Here is a 25,146-nt window from a genome sequence, read left to right on the forward strand (position 1 = left end):
GCATCGGTCAAGAGCTGGGCATGAGTCATCAAAAAAAATTTTATGAACAATTGAAAATTCAATAAAAATACCGCAAGACTTTTGACAACCTAATATATCGATCAATTTGTGGTTATCTTCGCAACATTACGTATAAATAAGTTGTAGAGTATACTTGAGTAATACTTAATATTAATGCAATCAATCTCGACTTTCCCTTAATTACAATATAGTGATTTCTGAATATATAGATACACACGGGACTTTAAACCCTTTATGCAAGCTATGAATATGCTTTCTTAAACATAGTGCAGATTTGTGCGCTGAGTATAAATGAAAATCGATGTCAAAGTCCTTTTCTTCGAGTGTGTGGGTGCCCGTTTCTCTGGTTAACGGGTTTTTTTTATCATATACCTAATACTATATATTAAATTTAATCTCTAAGGTTAATATTACATAAGAGGTGTGTTCCAAAAATAACCGGACTTTTCGTTTTTTGTCTATATTAATGTTGTGGCCGCCAAAAGGGTCTCTCGATATCACAGCGCTCTTCCAATCGTCGAAATACTTCTCAAATTCGGTTTTTGGGATAGTATTTAGCTCTTTCAGCGATGCGCTTTTAATGTCATCTATGCTTGTAACGGTTGATCTAAGAAGATATACTTTTCGCCTTTTCTTGACAGATCACGTACGAGTCGTGTCAAGTTGTCATGTTATTTTTGTTATAATCGGCCTACAGAGCGCGTACTATTTGCAACATCGTCACCCATCTTGAGACCCAGCATTCAATATTGGATAATATTCGACCGAATAGACCACGTCCATCACGGATTGAAGAAAATATAGCAACCGTAGCTGACAGTGTACACGAAGATGTTCGGGTGTCGATTGGGCGTCGTTCTGAGCAACTCGGACGGACGTATGGAACAACTTGGCGCATTCTACGTCGCGATCTGATATTGAAAGCATGCAAAAGCATAATGGCTGCATTTGGGACGAAGAGCTGCCTAAAGAGATTCAAGAGCTCCTGTTTTATCCAGAAAAAAACGGTTTGATGTGGTTTGTGGGCCAGTATTCGTCAAAAATGATGCCGGTGAGAACTTTATCGCGTCGTGACAATCAAGTATTTGATGCTTGAAATTAAAGTTCGTGATCTTGACGCCATTTGGTTTAACAAGACGGCACCGGTTTTCAGGCCTTGGATCAAAACATTACTCGTGTTAATGTTTGATCGAGTCATCGAAAATTGGACTAAACGAGTGGACCATTTGAGACGTAGCTGCGGCCAACATTTGATTTTCGAAACTATTGATTTGATAAACTAAATACTAATATAAAATAAATTCCAAAGAATGTTGTTTCATCTGATATTTCTCATTAGATTAAAGAAGTAGGGAACTTCGCAAAGAATTACCCCCTAAACTGACGGTCTTTTAAAATTCCATTTATTTATGGAAATAGATAAAATTCACTTGAATATTTGAAAGTATTTTCCCTGTTTTGATCACTAACAATTGCGAGAATATAAAGTGTTCGGCTGCACCCAAACTTAGCGCTACATTACTTGCAAATGCATTTTCTTACTTTGGCATTTTGCAGGCGTAGTAGAGAGTTATTCATCTAACAGACGGACTGACATTTGGATATCAATTCTTCTTCTTATTCCGAATTTAGGACTTACAAACAAAGTGTCATGTTAAGAAAACTATTATATTCAACTTATAGCAAACTAACCATTTGAAAGAGTGTTCCCCGTAGTCTCGGCACTTTAAGTTTAAAAAAACATACATATATCTATACAATTATTCTGTGAGCGTTTAAAGCTGCCATCGAATATCAATAACTGCACAAATCACATTGACCTCACGTGATTAAAGTGCTCAGTGTCATGCAGAGATAGAAAAGTCATCCTTCCTGCCGTGAATGTGGGTGGAGCTCAACCCAATGGTTTAGTGGTCAGCCGCAAATTTGTTTTCAACAGTCATCACCACCATTAACACAAAGTTCATAAAGAACAAACACATGCTCGTCAAAGTTCGCACACATTAATACGCACGCAAAGCAAAGAGCACAGAAATAACTGGTGACCATTTAACAGCGCTGTGTGGGTGCGGACGGCGTCATTGCTTACTCTGTGTGTCTATGAGTGGCAAAGGGGGTTAAAATGTTCGATCTTCCTGACGAGACTCAATGGTTTCTCTTGTGTCTATATGAGATAATAAATAGTAAAAATAATGAATTTATTTACTTACAACTTACATTTTTTCTTATTTTTCAAGGTATCTATTGGTCCACCTTCGAAGATGCTTTTTCTCAAAAATAGTTTGTGTCATTGAAATTTTTTTCTTGAGGGGTTAAACGGTTAGGTGTGGTCTGAATTTTCTTAATCTTAAAAATATTCTCTGAAAAGAATGTTGGAAAACACCTTCGGTGATAAATGTTTGTCGCGATTAAGTATTTTTGATTGGTACAGATTATTCAAAGAGGGTCGAGAAGGCCATCAACATTAACTGATGATCAACACGTCAATAAAATAAAGAAATTAATGCTTAATAATCACCGATTAACAATCAGAGATATCGGACAATGGAATATCGGAAGGATATATATCAGTGAAAACCATTTTAAATATCATTTGCGCTTAAGAAAAGTAAAAGCACGATTGGTTTCAAAATCACTAAATTTATTCGAAAAAGAGCGTCACGTTAACGTCTCGAAACAATGATTTCCAACCTTTATGACCTGGACACAGACGATAAATCGGCCGAATATCGTGACAAATTTGAGCCGAAGTCGAAAAAACCACGACAAAGACGTCAAAAATTCAAGCTTATGTTGACAGTAATCAATTTTGACTAGTTCGTGTTGTACCCGTATATTAAATTTTTTTTTTTTGGTGTTTTAATAAAGATAAAATGTGAACTTGAAGCTAGAAATATTCCAGCCGATTCCTTCGATTCTAATCGCGATCATTTCACCTTTTTTAGTCGTCGAACCCTCATTCCTAAAATACTCATCAATTTATGTATGAGCCCGTTGATACATGCATATAGTTATGTATACGTATATGGGTTTACACCTACCCATACACTGGTCAGCAAGTCGTGCTGTCAACATTGCTTATTCTTTTGGCTCGACCGCGCAGCGAATAACCGTTAAATTGTTCTATGTGTCAGTGTAAAGAAATGGAAAGTCATCAACATTATCATCATCATTGCCAGCACCCAAAACATCATTATCAAGATTATTACAGATGGTGACAGCAGAAGAGAGTGAAGCAGCAGCGCGCTTGGATGCGCTCAGCGTTTTACGTTTTTTAATAAGGAGTACGATAGCGCAATAGACCCGTATCATGTTGTTGTATTTGCAGAGCGTATAACTTTGTTTGCTTGTGAGCAGTAAGTGACTAACCTCACCTGCTAAGTGATTTCTCCGTTCGCATAAATTTTACAGCGTTTTCATGGTTTTGTTGAATAGCAGTCCAAGTAACCATGCGATCAATTATTCGGTTCTTTTGCTACTTAAGAAATTATCGAAGTATGGATTTTATGAGAAGAAATTCTTTTTTTTGTATTACATAAATTAAAGGTTTTGCTTACCATAGTTAGAATTATCTGATTTAGATCAAGTTTACACCGTTTTGTTCGGTAAGTTCTTGCAATTGCATAAAGACAGTTTCAAAAATCCTCCGTCTCTGTCGACAAAAACCTGGAACAGTCGATTTTTAACAACTTCTCTTGAGACGAAATGCCCCCAGCAGAATCATTTGCTATAGATAGGAACACTTTACACAGGTGCGGACTACAACGTAGACGCATACGAACCTCTTAACAAACTTCTGGAACTTCTGGCGATTCATTATTGATATGCATGGCCTAGCGTTGTCCGGATGGAACATAATTCTCGCTATTAACCAAGCTGGTAGCTTTTGAGCGATTCCTTCCTTCAGTCGGTCCAATCGCTTACAATAAAGGTTCGGTTTGACCGTAAGAGAGCAACGCATAGGAAATTATTCCCTGTCAATTCCATCCAACATATGTATATCAAAACCTCGGATGACGTATTTGACTATCATTTGCAACGACTAACCGCGATTCAACCTCGACCACTTCCACTTAACGTTGTCATAAGTAAGCCAACAGCAACGGTCCACTTGAGAAAGGGATCGATTTTGTTACGATTCAACAGAGATTCATATATAGAGGGAAATTCCGTCCACGATCTTTTTTCTTAGGAAAAATAAGGAAATTCTTGGAAAAATAATGGATTTGGACTCAATAGCAAAACGGAGAAACCATGGAACTGGGAACGCATCCTTATTACTGTATATGTTAATAATAACTTTATTTCGATTGAAATCCAATTCAGACTATGAAAAAATCTTAATAGTTTTCCATGATGTTGAATATAATAGTTTGGCCTCCGACTGGTCCCCAGACAGATTTAGAGTCATGCCTTATAGCTCATAGCTTCACCGAATGCGATGTTCGCCATGGCCAATGCGTAAAGATCATAAATCTTCTGCAAAACCTTTCTCTCGAAAACTCGTAATGCCGACTCATCAGATGTTGTTATCTTTTATGTCTCTGCACCTTATAGCAGGACGGGGATGATGAGTGATTTGTAAAGTTTGGTCTTTGCTCGCCGAGAGAGGATTTTACTTCTCAATTACCTAGTTAGTCCGAAATAGCACCTGTGGGCAAGAGTTATTCTGCGTTAGATTTCGAGGCTGAGGCTGGTTCCAAGATAGACGAAATTATCTACGACTTCGAAGTTATGACTATCAACAGTGATGTGGGAGCCAAGTCGCGAATGTGACGACGATTTGCTTGATGACAAGATATATTTTTTCTTGCCCTCGCTCAAAGCAGCTCAAATTATTTTCTCCAGCAGTAGATTGAAGAAGTCGCACGATATGAAGTCCTCTTGTCTGAAACCTGGTTTGAACGAGGCTCGGAGTGGTCCTTCACGATCCTGATTTAGGTTTTAGTAATGCTCAACGTCAGTTTATACACTCGTATTAGTTTTGCGGGGAAACCAAACACAGACATAGCGGCAAAAAGACAGCTACCTTTCGTACTGTCGACGGCGGCTATAAAATCGGCAAGGAGGTGGTGTGTGTCGATCTTCCTTTCATGGGTCTTCTCCAAGATTTGGGGCATGGTGAATATATGGTACGTTGTGAATTTTTCGGGTCTAAAGCCACACTGGTAAGTTCCAATCCGTTTGTTGACTGGCCCTAACCTTTCACACAATAGGGCTTATCCAATAGTTAGTGACGTAGATTTTGGACCCTTGCGTTCCCACGACAATGGGATCTCGTAGACGGAATGATGCAAAAACGGTAAAATCCTTCAAAAACATATCGAGCTACTGTATTTCATTCAGAGTTCAAGAGGAAGGAAAGCGGCTGTAAGAGGTGGAATGTAGCTCGGCCATCCAACTACGAGCTGGCAGCTCAACTTGCAGCTGCGGATATTTAACTGCATGACAATAGCGACGCATAACAATGTAGCGCTTATAAACGGTTAAAATTTCCAAATTACTTCAAGTCTTTTCGAACCCGATTACTTTGCGCACCACTGTACTGAGTTCAATAACAGACGCAAAGTACATAAAACCCACCGCCGCGCGCAAGTAATTGCTGTAAGAACGCGCCTAAACGCTTGTGGTCAAAGCGTTTGACAAGCGTTTAGCCAACTTTGCACTTTCAGTTGCGGTTTGCGCTTCGCGGCGCTCAGTTCGTCCTTTCAATTCAATAATTTTAGCGAGTTTCCTTAAAACACTGCGGTTTTTGTAGACAACCATACACACACACATATGTTTGTGTATGTAAGCGCATATGTGTGCGTGTGTTAGTGTGCGCGTAAGTGTACTTGTGTGCAGTGTTTAAGCATGTGATTTGAGCAAAAGCGGTGCATCAATTATGTAATCATGCCGAAAATCATCTCGACATTCAAAGCGATTCTGACGCGCATCTTCTTCGGCGCGCACAGCATCTTGGCCATTTGGCAAGTGACGGTCAATACGAAGAACTACATTTACTGGTCGCTCTGCGGACCGCTGGTGCTGCTCCTGCTCGAGGGTATCTTTACGCTGATGATCAAGAAGACGCAAGAATGGCGGTGGTATGGGGTCATGTAATTAATATTTGACAATTTTTTCATATGGCATTTGTGCATATATGTTTTCATGTGCATATGTGTGTGTGTGTGGGTGTATGTGTGAGCTTGTTTTCATTTCTTTATAATTTTCTTTTTCGAAGAATTTACGTAAGCGTCAATTAAATTTAATTTATTTGATCTACTTTCGCTTTATACATGCATGTGTTTGTGTGTGTGTCTGCTTAGTCGAACTCATTATGCGATAATTATCCTGTAAAAATTTTCTCACCTGATTCATGCATGTATGCCTGTTTGTCTGTTTGTCTGCGTGTCGGTATATATTTGTCTTTACTCCAATGTAAACAATGCGCTTACGTCATTCGCTTGTTGGTTAACTTTGATTTTCAATTAAAAGTGAAATCACATTACATGCAATATAAATATGTACTCAGGCATACATGTGTGTGCGTGTGTGTGTGTGAACGCGTAAATACTCCCGCACCCAAATCGCGGTGTCTTAACCGTGTTTGTGCAGCGCAAGTCATACAACTACAAACACATCACTTTATCTGTCGGCTGACCGGCAGTCAAACGCTTAACTAGTACACAACAAATTCATTCATAAGTATGTATGTATACTATTATGGGCAAAAAAATATTAAGACTTTGTTCATAATTTTAAAATTCTTAGCATATTCCACAAAATCTATGTCGTTCTACTCAAAGAAATCCCTCTTGGCCCTGGAACACTCATCTAAACCAATTCTCAAAACAGTTGTTAAAGTCAATTTCTGGAGTAGCGATTCACGTTTAATGTATCCAATTGACTCAAAACGGTTTCTCCGGTACGGTCTTTTGAGTTTGCTGAATAGCCAGAAGTATCACGAAGCTAAATCAGGCGAATACAGTAATTGCGGCATGATATTGGTTGAACATTTGACGAAAAACTCACGAAGATTCAATGCAGCACTGATTCTTCCGATATACCAACGATGGTAGTAGAATCTCCCTGCGGTTAAACGTCGATACTCAAGCACCAATTTCTTTATTTCATTGGCGTTTTGACCAACAGTTCATGTCCTTGGTTGTCTTGGACGTGGCTCGTCGTCAACGCGTTCTCGACTTTCTAAATAAAAATGTAAATAAAAAAGTCGTAATATTTTTTGCTACTGTGATCAAATTGAAAGCTTAATTTTTAATTTATGCTTTGCATGTTTTTCGAATCGGTAAATTTTTTTTCTTTAACTTTGTAGTACTGTTAGTGACATCTATGCTAAATTTCACGTCAAAACATTCATTAGTATTTGAGATACGCGTCGTTTCGTGAGGTTCTAAAAGTGAATTCTTCGATTTTTACTGTGTCGGAATTTATTGAACAGAAAAGTGCGATAACGCCAATCATACTGCATTGGTTGTTCATGATCATTTCGCCACCTTTTCAGCTAATATCGTGTCGCAATCACCGCATTTGCCTGATTTAGCTTCGTTTGATTCAAAAAAGGAGAACCCCGAGTACCCCGTTTTGACTCAGTCGAGGATATAAAAGCTGAACCGAAGAAGGCTCTGATGGCCATCACCAGGGGAATTTTTCTAAGTTGTATGACTGGAAAATTCGTTGGCATAAGTGTATTGCAGCGGGAGGGGATTACTTTGAAGGAAATGAAGTGGACGAAATTCACTTTTCAATTTAATCACAATAGTATATACTACAGTGATCATATAAAGGAGCACAAATTCGATATGAGATTCGTAGTGGCAGAAAGACTTCGTCGCCGAGTACTGGCGTTCACCCCGGTAAATGAACGTCTAATCACAATCCACGTCAAAGCGAAGTTGTTCAACATATCGAAGATTTGCGCCCACGCCCCGACGGGGCCGTGAGCGCCTGGAGCGCACCTATGAGAGCTGCCCCAGTCACTAAGTCAAAATCGTGCTTGGCAATCGACTTCATCAGTGCCCTTAATACGTTTACCTGTAGTACTAGATTCCAGCATAGGAAAATTCATTAAGCTAGCTGGCTGTCTCCGGACCAAAAAGCCACCGACCAGATCGATCACGTTGTGATAGCGGGAAGACATATTTCCCGTATATTAAACGTATTAACCGTGCAGACGCTCCGGGGTCCTAACATTAATTCGGACCACTATATTGCCCAAGCCAACTACCGTTGGGTAAGTCACCTCAACACCGCATATAAGGTTCTATCGAATCTTCAATGAAAAAATCTTCTGCAATAGCGTAACACTTACATCGATGCCATATGTCTCCACAACTATTATTTCGTCTGAAGAAAATGTTCAAGAATGGGTTGTTTCTAAACTTTATCGGTGTCAACTAAACCTACATACATATATACATGTGTTAAATTATAAGATTTTAGTTTGTACTTGAAGGATTACGCAGATGAAAATCTCACCCGAATTAGACTTAAGTCTTTAACGTGAAATTTTAATAAAAATTTTATGTAAATTATACTAAGAAGATTTATTCAGCAGTGAATTCCAATGTATAAATAAAATCAAAGTATAATATCCTACCATAATATAGACATATGCGAAGTAGATCTATGGCAAATTTATACACGAGCACCTACAATATATAATATCTGCTATGACCAACATGACGTATGAGTAACCCTCACATTAAAATGCTCAAGTTTTACCGACCTTCTTTCCTTTAATTATCAACGTAAACGCTTATTATCCTTTTTAGTTGCAACAAGTGTGCTTAGTCAGCTTGCTTGCTTCGGTTATTACTTTGCTTTTAATTGAATTTGCACTATTTTTTATGAATTCCACCCTTCTTCACAGGTTCTGTCCTTCGGTCTTTTTATACCTAAGCAGCATTGTGCCGGCCATTTGGTTATTGGAATTAGATCAAGTGTCACGCAAGTTGAACAATAACCATAGCAACAACAATAGCAGCAATGAGAATATTTTACAAGAAGTAGCGGAGATCGCTGATTTGGATTTGCCCGTGTTCAAAATTGATCCGGACACATGGATCACTTTGATCGAACAATTTCTAATGCTTATCTTAATCGTCGGTCGCTGGATGTTGCCGAAAGGCGATTTGACGCGTGATCAATTGAGTCAGTTGTTGTTGGTTTATATAGGTGAGATTATATATTGGTATTTAATAATTATTTTTAATTTTGTTCAAAAGTCGTTTCAACAATATAAAGTATTTATAAAAAAAGTTTGTGGATAATTTTTGATGATTTAAGCTGGTAAACCTGAAATTCTCCCATGAAATTCTTAACAAATACCTTAGATATTTTTCTATTACTGATGTTTTATCTCAAACTATAGGTACAGCTGCTGATATTATGGAGTTTTTCGAGTCTTACAAAGATGTCAACATCATAAAAATAGATCTCTTGGTCTTTCTTACGTTGGGTATTTGGTCTTGGAGCTTAATGCAGTTCACTATTGTTTTATCAGCGACTCGAGCGAGGCGTCCACGCGGCGGTGGCATACATCACAATGATGGGTATGTCTGTTTAAATTCACCATTGATATTCATTATTTTGTAATAATTTAAAAATATATCTTACTCAGAACGACCGATTGTTGTGATGGCTGCTGCTGTGGCATCGATGTGTGGGCTATTGTGCTCAATGTGATATTGCAGGATGCGCCATTTCTAACGCTGCGCATGCTAATTATATTCCAATATAAAATCTTAAATTATATGAGCGTGTTTTTCACATGTAAGTATCGCAAACAAAACTGCATACAAAATAATTTCGAATCAAAATACTTATATTGAAATTTTAACACGATTCACCACAAATGTGAGTATAATATCTGTTCTGTTACCGACAAAAAATTGAAGTGATCGATTGCCGAAAAATATCCGAAATTCTCTACTAGACTAGAGGCAATAATTTTTTTTATCATAAGTACGTCCGACCTCATGTTACAAGACCCGTTAAAAACTATTTGGATAATTGAGTTTGGAGGTTTTGCCTCACTCGGCTTTACACCTTCTGACAATCATTTATTCCGGTCGATGCAGAACGTAATTTCTGAAACACAGTTCACATCAGAACAGGGTAAAACAATGGGCTTGATTCATTCTTGACCGCCAGACCAGTGCAGTTCTTTGGCATGATATCCACAAATTAACATAAAGATGGGAAAATGTTCTTCAGAGGGACAATACTTCGAATAAGACTGGTCTACGTTTTTTCTTAAATAACGTGTTGTTCACCTAACTGTTGTACGTTTCACCAAAAAATAATCGAGATAAATATGGGGTTATATACAGATTTGATCAGTATGACTGTTCGTCAGTCCGTACGTCCGCTCAAGCTGTAACTTGAGTAAAAATTGAGACATCTTGATGAAACTTGGTATGTGAGTTCCCTGGCGAAAAGAGAATCGAGTTCGAGATTTGAAAAATCTGACCATTGCCCATGACCACGCCCAGAAAATGTCATAAACTGAAAAATAAAGTACCTTAACTAAGCGCTAAATTAAGATATAGAACACTAACTTGGCAAAGGTGATCGATATGGCATGGGGCACCCGTGACACTCTAATAAGTTTAAAGTATATATTTCCAAAACCACTAAAACTGCAATAACCAGCATATAAATATTGTAAGAATTTCTATCGACAGTGCAAAAATGGATGAAATGAGATGATGTTAATGTTAAAAACAACGAAAACACCGTAAAAGCAATAACTAAATAAGCCAGACTCAAAAAATTATACAGCCAAAATGATAAAACAGAGCTTTATTGGTGCCGGTGTGATAATTGATCGATAGACATTGGACTGCCTACTCTTTAGTTAGTGAAGTTGGGAAATTGGTTATGTGACATTCTCCTTAATTTCTATGTCACTGCCTTATGACCAAACATTTCCCAAATCCAACCAAAACTGTTAAAACCCCTAGGTACCTAATATGTGGACCTCAGTTGACTTTTGACTTAAAATATTGGTCAGTGCTATAAATGCAAAGAGATTCCTTTTCTGACAATAGTTACTGTGCGTATCGAAAGTGGGTTGAATCGGATCAATACTTTCCTGAACATCCATATGCCAAATATAAAGATTTTCGAATTTCGGAGGGACTTTATACTGCATATATCGGTAAATATTTGAGATATTTCCATGAAAATTGCAAGAGTTTTTTACTTATCTTTGTGCCTAAAATAGTTAAAATTGGACGAAAACTTGAAAACATATTACGAACTAATATGAGGATTTTCGAGCATCAGGCTGACTTTACTCCATATGATTGGTGATTGTATGTGATGTACCTAAATTAAAGCCAGGAAAGATGCTTTTAGTTTTTCCAACCAACTTCACTTTACGGCCATCCAAAATTATTTCTTGATTTTTTTTATGCTTTCGTCAGTAACAACTTTTTTTCGGGGTCCACTGCGTTCACCGTCTTCGGTGCTCATTTCACCACGTCTGAGCTTAGCACACCAATCTTTGATGATTAATTTTCTTGGGGCAGTATCCGGAAACTCATCAACAAAACATTTTTTTGCTTCAACTATATTTTTGTCTTTCAAAAAGCAATATTTATCTACATGCGAAACTCCTTTATATGCATTTGTTTACATTAACAAAGGTTGCTTCACTCAAAATGATATAATTCACTTTCCAATGATCCGACACGCACTTTTGAAGGTTAGTGCTAACTGAAAATCATATGGATTTAATTCTAGTAGCGCCATCTCGGTGACTTTTCAATTGACTCGTTAAATGTGGCAATATTGTAAAAAAACGCACTAATATAGCTATATTGTGAGAAGATTCATAAAATAAATTGGATAAATATTCCGACTAAATCTTCCTCCGACTGGTGTCTAAAACTGCAACTACCCTCAAACCTTTAATGATAACCTCTATGAGATAATTTTACTTTAGTTTGAAACTATTTAGGAAGTATAATTAACATTTTTACTTAATTTTTGTAGGAAACATAGTGTTCACAAATATGAGATAGGATTATAAGATATCGCCTTACATCAGTATACACCATATAATTTAACTGAATTATTCCTTGTCTTAGGTAAAAACACGTTGGTCATAGTTTTGCAGTTGTATCGTCTCTATGTAGTAAACGCCGAATTTTGGAAGAATCGGCGAGAACAAAAATCTGGTGGCGACAAGTCGCAACACTACAGGTCTCGACGTCGCGCCCAAGATCCGGACGCCAATAGCATATACATGATATCAACGGAACGTGGTACCGATGTCAAGCGGAAGATACAAAAGTATATACTCTTATACATTTAATGCTTGCATGGCTTCCTAAAATATTTTCGTAAACGCATACTTTTCAGGGCACGTGACTACGCCGAGGATGAGTTCGTAACACGAAAAAAGAACAAAAAGGATAAGTGAGCGCGCGTTAATACGCTTGATTTAATTTGCGAAAACTTATATTTGAAATATTTCTCTTTCTTTTCCCTTCACCTAACTAATTCAAGATCGAAAAAGCACAAACGTAAGGACACTGGTTACTCCACTGCCAGTTCGCAGAATCTCTACTCAACAAAAATGGTGGATGAGCGCAGTGCTCGACAAAAGGACAAGAGGTGCGATAAAAAATCAAAGAAACGTGATCGCAGCAACTCATCGGTCGAGAGCGATATTGTCGGGGCGAAGAAGTCGAAACGTGGTGATGCCGGCGGCGGTAAAAGATCGGAAAAGAAGGACAAGAAAAAGTTGGTTGATAGAAAGGTTCGCCGCTGAGCTCATGTACGTCAATTGAAAATGTGTTTTTTTGTTTTTTGCTCTTTTTGCCATCGGCAGAAAATCGAAAAAAGTCGAACCCGTCATGGAGGAAACAACAAGTAGCTCCAGTTCGTCTACAACAACGAGTAGTTCATCGGATTCCAGCAATTCAACATTGCCCAGCTATGAGGTGATCTCGGAGCGTAAATTGAAGAGTAATAAGCGTAAGCGCAGCTCATCAGAGAGCACATCAACTGACTCATCGGATACAACAACGTCGTCGTCATCTTCATCATCCTCGTCTTCGTAAATGTGATTACAGCAGAACACCGTTGCCAAGGTCACAGTCGCTGTAATTACGTTTCCTGTGAGGTCTTACCTATAATTGTGCGCAGATTGAGGAATTTTTACTGTGGAGGAATTAGAAAAAAAAGGACAACATTTCGCTCTTTGTATATTTTTGTAAATCCATGCAATAATTGGAATTTGAATGTTTTTGAGCGATTTGGGAAGCTAAAAAAAAACTTACAGAGAGATTTTGTAAAAATAAAGGGTGCTCCTTTTGTGGCATCTCAAGCGATATTTTGTACGATTTATACGGCATTTTTGTAATGGAAAATTCGTTAGTACATAAAAGGTATGTAATATTAATTGCTTGTGTACACAACTGTGTATATATGCATGCATATAGTATTAAGCGAATTTAGTGCTAGTGCTTTGCCATAAGTAAATTTGTAATTAATAAAGTATGTGCGCTTTTAAACAAAATGAGCCTTTTTTTTATAGTAGGAGCAAGCATCGAAAGGCGGAGTGTGGAACTTTAATCCTAACCTACTTTTATCTTATGCTTCTCTCACTAGACCATTGGACAAAGTGTTACTTCATGGGAGAGAAGAAGACCTTTAAGGTATGGCGGCGCACTGGCCGAGTTTAAAATTTCAGAATTTCTCTGTTAATAATGTATTTTTCTAACAATAAAAATTTCTAATAAAAATATTTCATTTTTTATATGAAAAAAAAAAACAATTTTGAAAAAATTATGTTTTTTACCCGAGGAAAGCCATGTAACCCCTTAAGCCAATCTTACTCTCTTTTCCATTTTCTAGGTTCTAAACTGACTTCTTTGAAAATCAATACTTAATATTTTCAGCTGAAGTATGTCACGGTTTCATTTCATATGAACCATAAGAAACGGTGATCTATTTGCATAAGGTCTGAGCTTCAAAGATATGTTATTTAAGACTCCACAAATGATCAAGATATATTTTAGTCACATGCAGTTAAATACAAACTCGGAAGCAGAACGTTGCTCTTTGTTAAAGACTTTCTTTAATGCTGGGGTGATGAGACGTATCAAAGGTTCAAAGTTGTTGATGCTATCCAATAATGCAAATCTGTTGATCCCACACGATCAATGAACATTAGGTGGCGTTTCCATTAAAAACTCGGATTAGCATTTGCTCGGTAATACGCAGCTACACTTTATTCTCCAGCAGGAGTTCCTTTGTTAAGCCTTCGATTAATAATAAGGACTTGTCCACAACTTACACTTGTAGGAACTGAAAAAATGCCTCTGTGCTTCTAAACAAATCTCTTTTGTATGCTACATTTACAATGGATTTCTGTTTTTTTTTTTTGGAGATTTTCATTCTTCTTCTTAGTTTCTCGAATAATGATTTAAAGAAATCGGACGACACATAATTGTTCACCTTGAACGAATGGGATTCTGGCCGAGCTTGTTGCACTGCACAAGTCAATTTACAAAATTAGGATGCTATATTGTTATAAGGCGATAATTTGGTAATAACTATCGACATTTTAATAATTTTCAGTTACATTACCGGCCGAGGGGAAGAACTTTATATTTAAGAAATTTTTAGTGAAAGTATGGTCGAGGGCAACATGAAATATCTCCTCTCCAAACAATCGTCGCACTTGCGTTGACAGACATAACTTCAAATTCGTAGATAATTTCGTTTATCTTGGAACCAGTATTAACAGCAATAACAATGTCAGTCTCGAAATCTAAGGCAGAATAACTCTTGCCAACAGATGCTACTTCGGAATGAGTTGGCAAATGAGAAGTAAAATTCGCTCTCGACGAACAAAAACCAAACTCTATAAGTCGCTCGTTATTAAAGTCCTGATTAAAGACGTTGACAACATCTGATGAGTCGGCATTACGAGTTTTTGAGAGAAAGGTCTTACGGAGTTATGGTTCTTTACGCATTGGCCACGGCGAATACCGCATTCGAGGGAACGATGAACTGTATTAGATATACGGCGCTATTGACATAGGGGAAGCAGTTCAGTACATCTATTACATTCCACGCGCACGCGAGGTCCTGCATTTGAGCGCAAGATGATAACGGTGATACCGACTCATTCCTACTCCGATGTGAGCGGGCTACTACTGTCGCGTCTGGCAAGGTCATCTTTGAGTGTTGAGTTTGCGAACTCAATGCCAAAACTGAAAAACACTACAGTAGTCCGCTGGAATAAAGCTCCTTACAGAAGACTCCTCCTCCAACTTTGCCTCATAGCTTCGATCCATCCGTGAAAAAGCCAGGTGTAGCATCTGTAACGCAGGAGCACAATTTTTCAGGGATACAATTGAAGGAGAAGAGAATTTTTGCGTGACCCTGTTTGGACTCCTGCGTATACCCAGCGGTACACGGATGCTATGTGTAGAAGATCATGAAGTGTTATTGCTGGTGTAGTAATATATAGTACATAGATACTGTTTTCATAAAAACTATTGCACACCACAATCGTAAGAAACAATTTCGTTTTATGCCAATACATCGCTCAGGCAGTTTTGATTCCATAAAGTTGCTTTGGCAACCCTTAAAAAATGCGTCCAGCACTTTTACACTCGTACTTATCACAAATGCAAAAGCAGGCGTGTTCTAGCGCATAGAAAGGGCAACAAGCACGACTATGAGTACGTAGTCAGCCAGAGGGGGCAAAGTGCGAAATGTGCGATACTGCGAGAGCGGCCGGAAAAGCACACTGAGCTTTTTAAAATTTTCACATGCTAGTTGTCGACGGCGTCGGCTAAACAGCGCTCAGTCAGTTTTCAATTAATTGTGGAGCGGTTTGGTTATGGTTTCGCGCTAGCAAAGACGTTGACCAATAGACCCACACTACGCTAGAGACACTATAAAGCCTTGTTTGTGTGTTTCTTAAATCATACATATGTAACATATTAAAATACATATAACATATATCAATTTATATATAATATAATTTAAACATATAATATAATATATTATAAATAACTGTTAAAGTAACCAGCGAGACGTTACTCGGAAGAAAAGTGCTTCTGCTGTTTACATATTTATTATTCCTTTGGGTCCAAGCAGAGCGCGTAGTTAGCTAATCTCGGATTTTGGCTGGGCCACAGATGTGGAAACAGCTTTCCAGCGTTTTTTTGTGAAAATTCTCGTTTCATTTGCTGTTTGATTGTGTCGCTAATGTTGTCTTCGCGTTTCATTTGCTTTAAGTTTGCGCGTATTTGACGACTTTATTATATAGTCTATATTTTCTCATTAAGGGCTCATTGATTGCCGAGCGGCGGGCGGAAAGTATCAAGGTTACTATAGTGGAATGTCATTCGTTCTATAATTAAACATAGCGCGGTGCAAGAGTGTGACAAAAAGATAATTAAAAAATCACTTTGTGAACATCTTAGCCCTTCATCTCTTTGGACGCGCTTTTATTACTCAGCTAACGGTATTTTGCCAGACATGACATCTATAATTAGTTCAGTGCATTCAATAAAATGTGCAATTATTTAAATACTCAAAAATTGTATGGTTAAGTGCGTTTACAGTTATTACACTCTTTACTTACTCTTAAAAGTAAATTTCTTTGAAATAAATAGTGTATATATTTGTGGTTATTAAAAAATGTTAGTAAAATTAAAAAAAAAGTGACGCTACTAAACTCAACAAATTTACAGCAAGCAAGCCATAGTGAGTATATTACAAACATGAAACCAATACATTTTATAAAATACACACAATTTGAACGACATGATTCATGACTACATTGAACTTTTAATCTTCAGAAAATGCGGAAAAGTCGGCACGTTTTGGCAAGCAAGAAAAGAGATTTCGCTCAAATACCCCTTGTATCATGATTATCAAATATTTGTCTGTCTAGTGACTCTGAGCGCTCCCTGCACAACTAGTCAGCCTACTGTCCTTTTGCCAGACAGTTTCGTTTTAATGTGTTTACCTACTAAAATCTCGAATTTCGACCAGAAATATATTAATTTGCACCATATATACCGGTTTATACTAGTTATACCAGTTTATACCAGATCAGTTAAGCACAAATATTTTTGTTAATAGTTAAATAACGATTCCCAAGAATAATTTTAATTCCGATTTTCTTCAGTTCGTCTGAGTTTTTTGTGAGCTAATACTGATACCCCGACATAACAATGCTTACGTTTGGCACCAACTATTCAAAGAACTTGCATATCTTTAATATTTTTCGAAATAGTTGAATTTCAATTGGGAAAAAGTTGTTTTAAAGTAAAAATTTGTTTGACTAGTTATATGTATCATTTCAATTGTACTAGTTTGTAATACATTTGTATATAATGTCATCATATGTCCTTATCTATATGCAAGTGTAAAACTGAAGCTATGTAATAGTTCAACGCCACCCGCTACAAACTAACAAATTTCAAAAATAGCGAAACATTTCACAGGCTACTAGACTACTTTTTATTTGTCTCTTTTGGTTGCCTTTCTTTTTTACCATTGTATATTTTAATTTGACGTCAAATTTCGTGACGTTCCGCTGCAACATGCAAACTAAACACTTTTTGTTGCTTAGGTGCATCCGAAATATTTAGCTTTTAATTAGAACTGAAAATACCGAAAAAATTTCGGGATGTAGGATGGTGTGCCATAAATCAGGTTATGTTATGTAGTCGACAATGAGGTGTACGTTTTCATTTGATATCAACCTGACCTCTGACATAAGAACATTATTTATCTTAGAGAGAATTTATTTCTCCATTGTCCCTGTTAAAAGTTTTGGAGAAAATCAATTATGATTTTTTTTTCTGACAAGCGTATATCGAAATTCTATTCAAAAGCTCCAAGAATATCCGACGTTCTCGAGTCAAATTTTGTTCAGCGATGGGGCCATTTCTATTTGAATAAGTATGTAAACATATTTTGCTACATTTGTGACGAATATTTGATGCCTAAAATTGAGATTCGTGATCTCAGTGATGTTTGGTTTCAACAAGAAACCATCAAGATCGTGGATACCACATCATTACACTTTTTTGTGTTCCGATATGTATAGTCTAAAGTCTACGCGGACAATCCTGTTATGATTTGGTCTTGGACCAAACCATCATGTGTGTCATTCACCAGTTACCACTCGAAATGGTCGAAGGAGTCATCGAAAATTAGCCGCCGCCAACATTTGAAAGAGATAATCTTCAAAAAATAAATGCCATGGAAAGTTCTTTCGAATGATAATAATTATTTTCCCATTAAATTTTAAGTTTCTGGTTTCAAAGCTTTTTAATTTCAAACCAAACTTTATTTTATACATTTTGTGAAAATGTGTAATCAAAATTGTAAAGATAGACTTACATATATTTCACAGTTGGGCGGAAATTGGTTACGAAATCCTGAATCTTAAACATCATCTACTTATATATTTGTATATTTTGATATTACTACATTGTTTACAAATATATTTACATGTAACTAATAGTTTGTGCTTTACGAGCAGTGTAGCCATTGTCTCATAAAAAATTACATCACCAATTTTAAGCTTAGTGCTAAGAAAATTATCAAGATTTTTAGGAATTGTGCTATGAAAGCAGAATCAGAATTCCGATTATTGTTGACTTTTTTGCATGTTAAACTCATAAACCCATGTCTCATCAGCTTTATCGGGACGAGCCGAGCAAGAACGCGTTTCATACCTAAAATAATCTCCAAAATCATTTGAACGGACACCCAAGAAATGTCGAACTCTCTTGCCATCTCTCTAAACTTTGCCTGACGATTTTTAAGCGTCATTTCTTTCTCTTTTTTAATACTTTGATCAGTTGAAGAGGTCAAATGCCGACCAAAGCGAGGCATGTCTACAACGATCTCTTCCGACCGTTTTTTAAGGCTTTGTACCGCTCGTAGGTTTGAGCTAAAATATTCTACGAACTACAACGAATATAGACTAATCATATATATTTTTAACTAACTTTCACCAATAATTCTAAAAAACGTACAAATTTAGCACAAAAAATAAGTTTATTTCCTCAAATTTTATATATTTTAGGGAATACAACATTATGATGCCATACATTCTATGGCATTTATTTTTTGAAGATTATCTCTTTCAAATGTTGGCGGCGGCTAATTTCCGTGCTAAATTTTTACGTTTTTTAGAATTATTGGCATCATTTATACTAAACAAGGTACTTAATGGTAACACTGGTAACGCGTGCACTAATTTTGTTGTCGTCGAGTACCTCGATTAAAGCTCGTTTGATTGCAAGAGTTTCGTGAGTTTCACTCTCTGTTTATTTATATATTTTCGCGTCGTTTATACCACGTGCCGCTCTCGACACTCTTGAAAAGCTTTTGAAGCGAAGCAAATTCTATTTTTTTTATTGTTGCTTAGTGAGATTGTGGAATAGTTTATAAAGAGGCTGTACATTGTAGGTTTGTATGTATGTATGTAGCTATCTGTGCATATTTCAGCTGTTTAATGAAACAATATAAAGCTTGTAAATAATTTGTTCAAGGGGTTGTTGCACTATTTGAGCAGCTATTTTATTTCTATTATTTGTTTGTATGTGTGCTTGTGTCTATTTTCATTTTTAATTTATTTAAGTTTGGTAATTAATGAATGATTTGTAAGAGAACAGAGTAATTGCTCTTTTATATTAAGTCATTACATTTTATTTGTTCAGCAATATGCTAAGCTTTTAAATAATTTTTGTTCGTGGAAATTTATAAGTACATTTTTTGTTGTAAGACTAACTAATAGTGTGAGGTAAGTTCTAGGTGTCGGCAAAACTTTATTAAAACAAGAAAAAATTTAAACTTGGTTGCACCGAAGCAGTAATAGCCTTAACAAAAAAGGACTTTCCTACACAAGAACTTGATTTTTATCGGTTGAGTAACTGGTTAAATACCCGACATCGCTACCAAAGATTACTGTTAAGGTTTTTTTGAGCTTTTAAGGCCCAATTGACAATTCAAATCGAAACTCTTGTATTTGTATGAATATCCATTCAAAATTTTTTAAGTATTGTTATTATGTTAAGCTGTAGATAGGTCACGAAGGGCAGTACTTATCGAGAAATTCCGTTGAGTGATAATATATAGTGAGGTGGGTGAAGAAGCACAGACATTAAAACTTGTAGTTTTATATACATTCAGCGCTAGCTTTTCGAACCATAGATCCGAAATTTAGTGTAGCTAAAGAAGAAAACAATTTGATTATTATTAAATATTAGGCAAAAACAATCTTCGTAAAAATTACAGGAAGCTCCATATGTTTTCTTCTTGTTTCTTTTTCTACAATATTTTTTGTTGGTGATATTTTCAAGCATTGATCGATACTCGATATCGGCATATAATGCTTGATACAAAATATTTTAGATCTCTGGAGACGAAAAAAAGCCAGTTAAAGGCCATATTATAAACTATTAAGTTTCGTTGTTTTCTTGTTTAGGATTACCAAATAATTGGGAATTTATTTCTTTGGTAACTCTGGTGGTTAGATATGGAAAAGTCCATTTTTTTTACAATAAATTAGGTCAGGTTAAAAGGTCGTTCCTAGCAGTAATCTTACTTGGATAGCTAGAGCGTCGCTTCGTTGTCATACTTAAAATACTAATACTATATATTGATTGTAAAGGTTCTCATAAATGGACAAAGTGTTTTGAGCCTATCACAAATGAGTTTCTTTTCCTATTTCGTAGAAGCTGCGACTGCCGAGCTGTCCACCTCAGTCTTTGAAACGTTGAACAATGGAGACCTTCTTCTATTCAACTTTAACAATTTGCGTACGAAAATATTTCATGGGCCCTGTACGAGGATTAAGATTCCATTATGGCGTTTTATTATTTTGTATAGCAAAGCACGGTGTTGCTTTTGAAAAAGAAGCACTGATTCATCTTCGCCGAATTTTTTTGTATTTTGTAAACAAGGTAGCCGATTTTTTTTTTTTGCAAAAATTGCATTTTCTCTTTACTGTACCATAATTCCGGATTCCTTTTACGAATATTAGCTTCCCGCAAACGACGCATAGCACTAAAATAGAATTTTTTGTTGACAGCTTGATCGGTCGGAAGGAATTCGGAGTGCACCACACCTCACTAATGGAAGAAAACTGTCAACATAATCTTGATTTTTGACTGCATCGACGTAGTTTTTTCGGCTTTGGTTCAACTTTGCCACGATATTCGACCGATTGATCGTCTATTTCCGGGTCGTAAACATAGATCCAAGAATAAAAAAGTAATCATACGTTTCATGACATCCTGGTATTCGGAAACCATTGTTTCACAGACGTTAACGCGACGCTATTTTTTTAATTTAGTGGTTTTGGAACCAATCATGCTTTCATTTTCCTTACGGCCAAACGATCTTTCAAAAAGGTTCCTACCGATATTGAACGATTCTGGTAAGATATCTGACTTTAAATCGTCGATTTTCAAGCACCAGTTCCTTTATGTTATTGACGCGTTGATTATCAGTTGATGGCTGTCTTGGACGTGATTCGTGATCAACGTGTTCGCGACCCTCTTTGAATAATTTGTATCTGTCAAAGACACTTGCTCGCGACAAACAATTTTCACTGAAGGCCTTTTCCAACTTTCTCAACGTTTTGGCACCAGAAATTTGATTCCACACACTAAATTTAATGGAATTACTTTCCTGTATAATTTCACTCTTCGTAAAAATCACCAAATGTACTTTATGTATTTCAGAAAGAGAAGTGTATACCAAACACTAATGATTATTTTTAAGTGACACAGATGTCACTGACAGTCATTCCAACATAAAAAAAAAATATTTCGACGAATCGATTTTCTCGCGAAATTGAATTAAAAGTCTTACTATATTTTGCCCACAGTAGTAAGGTATCGATATTTTCCTCCTTATCTGCCTTTAAAATGGAAAATGCTTTTTTAACTTGGTTCTATTCCAATAAAAGTCCAAGAGTTGAGTAATATCCAAGGAATTAACTCGTTTAATAACTATTCACCCGTAGAGAGCTGTTCAATTATTCATATACAAAATCAATTTTCTGCTTCAGTTTCGTTACTCTTACGTATAGTACTTACTGCCACTTAAAATCCAACTATTACTTAACACCCGGGGGACAAGTTGCGATTTATAATTACTCGAACGATTGAGAAAATAATACCAGTATATTATATGTATGTATGTATATACAAGTAGTACTATATGCATAATTTGTGCAAATTTCAAAGGTTCATTTTATATTAATATACACAAGGTATATAGTTGGAGTACTTCGGCAACGCTCGGTTACACTTACACAGCGTCTGTATGTACTTATGTATGTATGTATGTATGTAAACTGCGACAGTTGTGATATGGAATTTGTTCAAATAAACATAATGTAAATAATAAACAAAGGTGAGTGCGTGCCTGAAATAGATACCGGTTTTGGTGAACTTTTGCTTATTTTGTTGTTGTAACTAATGGTTATCTAACTATTCCCTAGTTTAGAATACAAGGCCTACTCAGCAGCGCTAGCAGTCAATTTTTTATTCTTTGATATTTGTTTTATTAGCTTTTGTATATTTAATGCTTAAACTGCCTAACACGTTTTCGGTAACGTGTACAACAATACGAACATACATATGTGCCGTATGCGCTTTGGAAAACGTGCGCAAACAATATAAATAAATAATTAATTTTTTTGTTGCTAACGTGTTGAGCTGCCACTGTGTTATTTAATATAGGAAGCAGAGGCGGTCATTATTTTTGTTGTTGTGCAGCTTTGGCACGCTTCAGCGCACACTGACCTACAATTTTGGCTTTTGGCACACAAACACACAGACTTTTATTTTAGAAACAATGATGGATTTTGATTAAAACAAAAAAATTGGCAGTGGTATGCACGAATATAAGTATGTGCATGTATATATTATATAAATTTTTGCTAACCAATATTATAAAGCGTTATTTGTTTCGAGTTTTCGAAGTCTCGAATTTCAGAAAAAGCTTTAACTAGAAAAAATCTGTGCTTTAGCGAATGCTTAATTATTTTTAAGCACCCGTCGTAAATTCTCTCTCGATGAACAAAGCCCAAACTCTATAAGTCATTCATTATTCCTGTCCTGAGTCGGCCTTAGGATGTTTGAGAGAAAGGTTTTGCGGAAGATTTATGTTTACTTGTGCATTGACAACGGCGAGTGCCAGAGTTGATGGAACGATGAAAGACAGCGGCTGCGGTGGCTAGGTTTTGTTGTTCAGATCGATGAGAACACTCCGTGGTAGATTTAACCACTGTTGAATGAATAAAAATAATAAGGAATATAATTGTTCATATTAAGACTAAATATCTTTTTACTTTACAATCCAAATGAATGTATTGTTAAGTCAGACAAACATGCACTACTGTCTATCTCATACTTTCAAGTATAGACATTCCACCAGTTAAATTTTTTTTGAAAGTATTGTAGGAAGACCGATTCGTTTCGTGGTTGCGTCTGAACTGACTCTCCTTTATTTTTTCTCGCATTCATGTCGCAAGTTACAAGTTTTAAAAAATACATCAGGGTTGCTTATTYGAGTAACATTAAAATAAGGTCTGATACAATTTCAAAAGTACAACAGGATTGCTTATTCAAGTAACATCAAAGTAAGGTAACGATACAACATAATACAGTAATCACATTTACATTGCTACAGTATGTAAGTACGATACATCCGAAACATTAAAGGAGAGACAGTATAACTTACATAAGTTGTTGTTTCCAAAAAGAGGGAAAGTCATAATAAAATTTATTGAGATATTATTTCATATATTTAAGGTGGATATTTATTGCTTTCTGACTAGATCAGGTTTTTATGTGAACATATTTATATATATGTAAAAGCATATTATAGACACCATAACTTAATTGAACGTTCAATGACCTATTACCCGTAGGTAGTGCAAAACATACCTAATCGACATTAAAAACTTTTGAATTCAAATACAGCAATGTTGGCTTTTTCTTCAAACACTTGAAAGTGAGTAATTTCAAGGAATACTACATTGGCGTACTCACTTAATAGCATATTAAAAATTAAAGTGCATTAACGTCAGTTTAAATGTAACGGGTAATCCATTTCGAGGTTCCCTATTTTTTTAAAGAAAAAATACAGAAACTTACAATTTAATGGGAAATGCTTATTATAATTCGAAACAACATTCTTTGTCATTGTTTATTTTGGGATTATCTCTTTCAAATGTTGGCCGCGACTTCAACTTTCGACAACTCGTTCACTCGACAGGAATCGAATAATCGGTTATTATCGCGTGTTAACGATCGCCATTGACGTCATCATTTTTGAAGAAATAAAGACCGATGATTCCACCGGCCAACAAACCATACCAAACCGTTATTTTGTTGTAATATATAAAATTACAGGTTTTCAATCTCTTCAGGTTGTTCTTCGTCCCAAATGTGTCAATTTTGCTTGTTTAGATACCCACGGAGCCAGTAATGGGCCTCATCGTGGAACAAAATTTGGCTCGAAAATGAAACGGATCTTCTTGAAACTTTACAAGAGATCATAGAGTGATGACATGTCACACGGTCTTCGAGTATACTCTCAGCTAAGACTGCCATATTTTCTTCATTGCGTGCTGGACATGGTCTACTTGGTCGAGTATTAACCAATAATGAGTACTGGGTCTCAAGATGGGTGATTGTGTTGCGAAAAGAAAGCGAGGTTTTATAATAAATTTGAATGATTTGTAAACGTTGTTCGGGCATAAGTCTTTCACGATGAAATTTCAAACAATAATGAACAAAAATAATATTACAGCTTAGTTTCGCGGATGATCTGTCAAAAACAGGAAACTGAAAAAAAAATTACAACAATAGAGCACTTATTAAATATCTATATTATAGTTTTCCTATTTAATTGTCTTATAGATATTTACTAAAGAAAGGGTTCGTCTTTGTTTACTAAACTGAAATAAAATGAGTCTTTACTTATTGCATCAACTAGTTATCAGCAAAGGCTATTAAAATACTAAATAGTAAATGTTATAATATGATAAGAAAATTAGTTAGTGCTACTGAATGCATATTTCTAACTACTAGACAGTGTAGATAG

The 25,146-nt window shown here is 36.2% G+C and overlaps 2 protein-coding genes across 4 annotated transcripts in view; both read left to right on the plus strand.

The window, feature by feature from the left end:
* Nucleotides 1-5,913: 5,913 nt before the first annotated feature.
* LOC108966479 (transmembrane protein 26) lies at nucleotides 5,914-13,097 on the plus strand. The gene is made up of 8 exons (XM_018929409.1): nucleotides 5,914-6,107; nucleotides 8,894-9,198; nucleotides 9,395-9,575; nucleotides 9,644-9,795; nucleotides 12,120-12,324; nucleotides 12,394-12,450; nucleotides 12,541-12,777; nucleotides 12,866-13,097. Exons 1-8 carry the CDS (start codon nucleotides 5,914-5,916, stop codon nucleotides 13,095-13,097), a joined length of 1,563 nt encoding a protein of 520 aa, XP_018784954.1.
* A 2,783-nt stretch (nucleotides 13,098-15,880) lies between these two features.
* Nucleotides 15,881-25,146, plus strand: part of LOC108966488 — a 29,620-nt gene continuing 20,354 nt past the window's right edge. Inside the window, exons 1-2 of one of the 3 annotated variants that reach the window (XM_018929419.1) lie at nucleotides 15,881-15,963; nucleotides 16,344-16,764. The gene's annotated coding sequence lies outside the window, so the exon portion shown is untranslated. The other 2 variants (XM_018929420.1, XM_018929421.1) reach the window with 2 other exon arrangements.

Source organism: Bactrocera latifrons, unplaced genomic scaffold (assembly GCF_001853355.1).
Source record: "Bactrocera latifrons isolate USDA-ARS-PBARC rearing strain unplaced genomic scaffold, ASM185335v1 scaffold_161, whole genome shotgun sequence".
In the NCBI taxonomy this organism is placed as follows: domain Eukaryota; kingdom Metazoa; phylum Arthropoda; class Insecta; order Diptera; family Tephritidae; genus Bactrocera; species Bactrocera latifrons.

Bases quoted from the DNA above. Each gene is read 5' to 3' on its own strand.
- LOC108966479 (XM_018929409.1), top strand. From the start codon at position 5,914: ATGCCGAAAATCATCTCGACATTCAAAGCGATTCTGACGCGCATCTTC. The intron at 9,199-9,394 runs GTGAGATTATAT...CTCAAACTATAG, and splicing joins GTTGTTGTTGGTTTATATAG to GTACAGCTGCTGATATTATG. The intron at 12,778-12,865 runs GTTGGTTGATAG...TGCCATCGGCAG, and splicing joins GAAAAGAAGGACAAGAAAAA to AAAATCGAAAAAAGTCGAAC.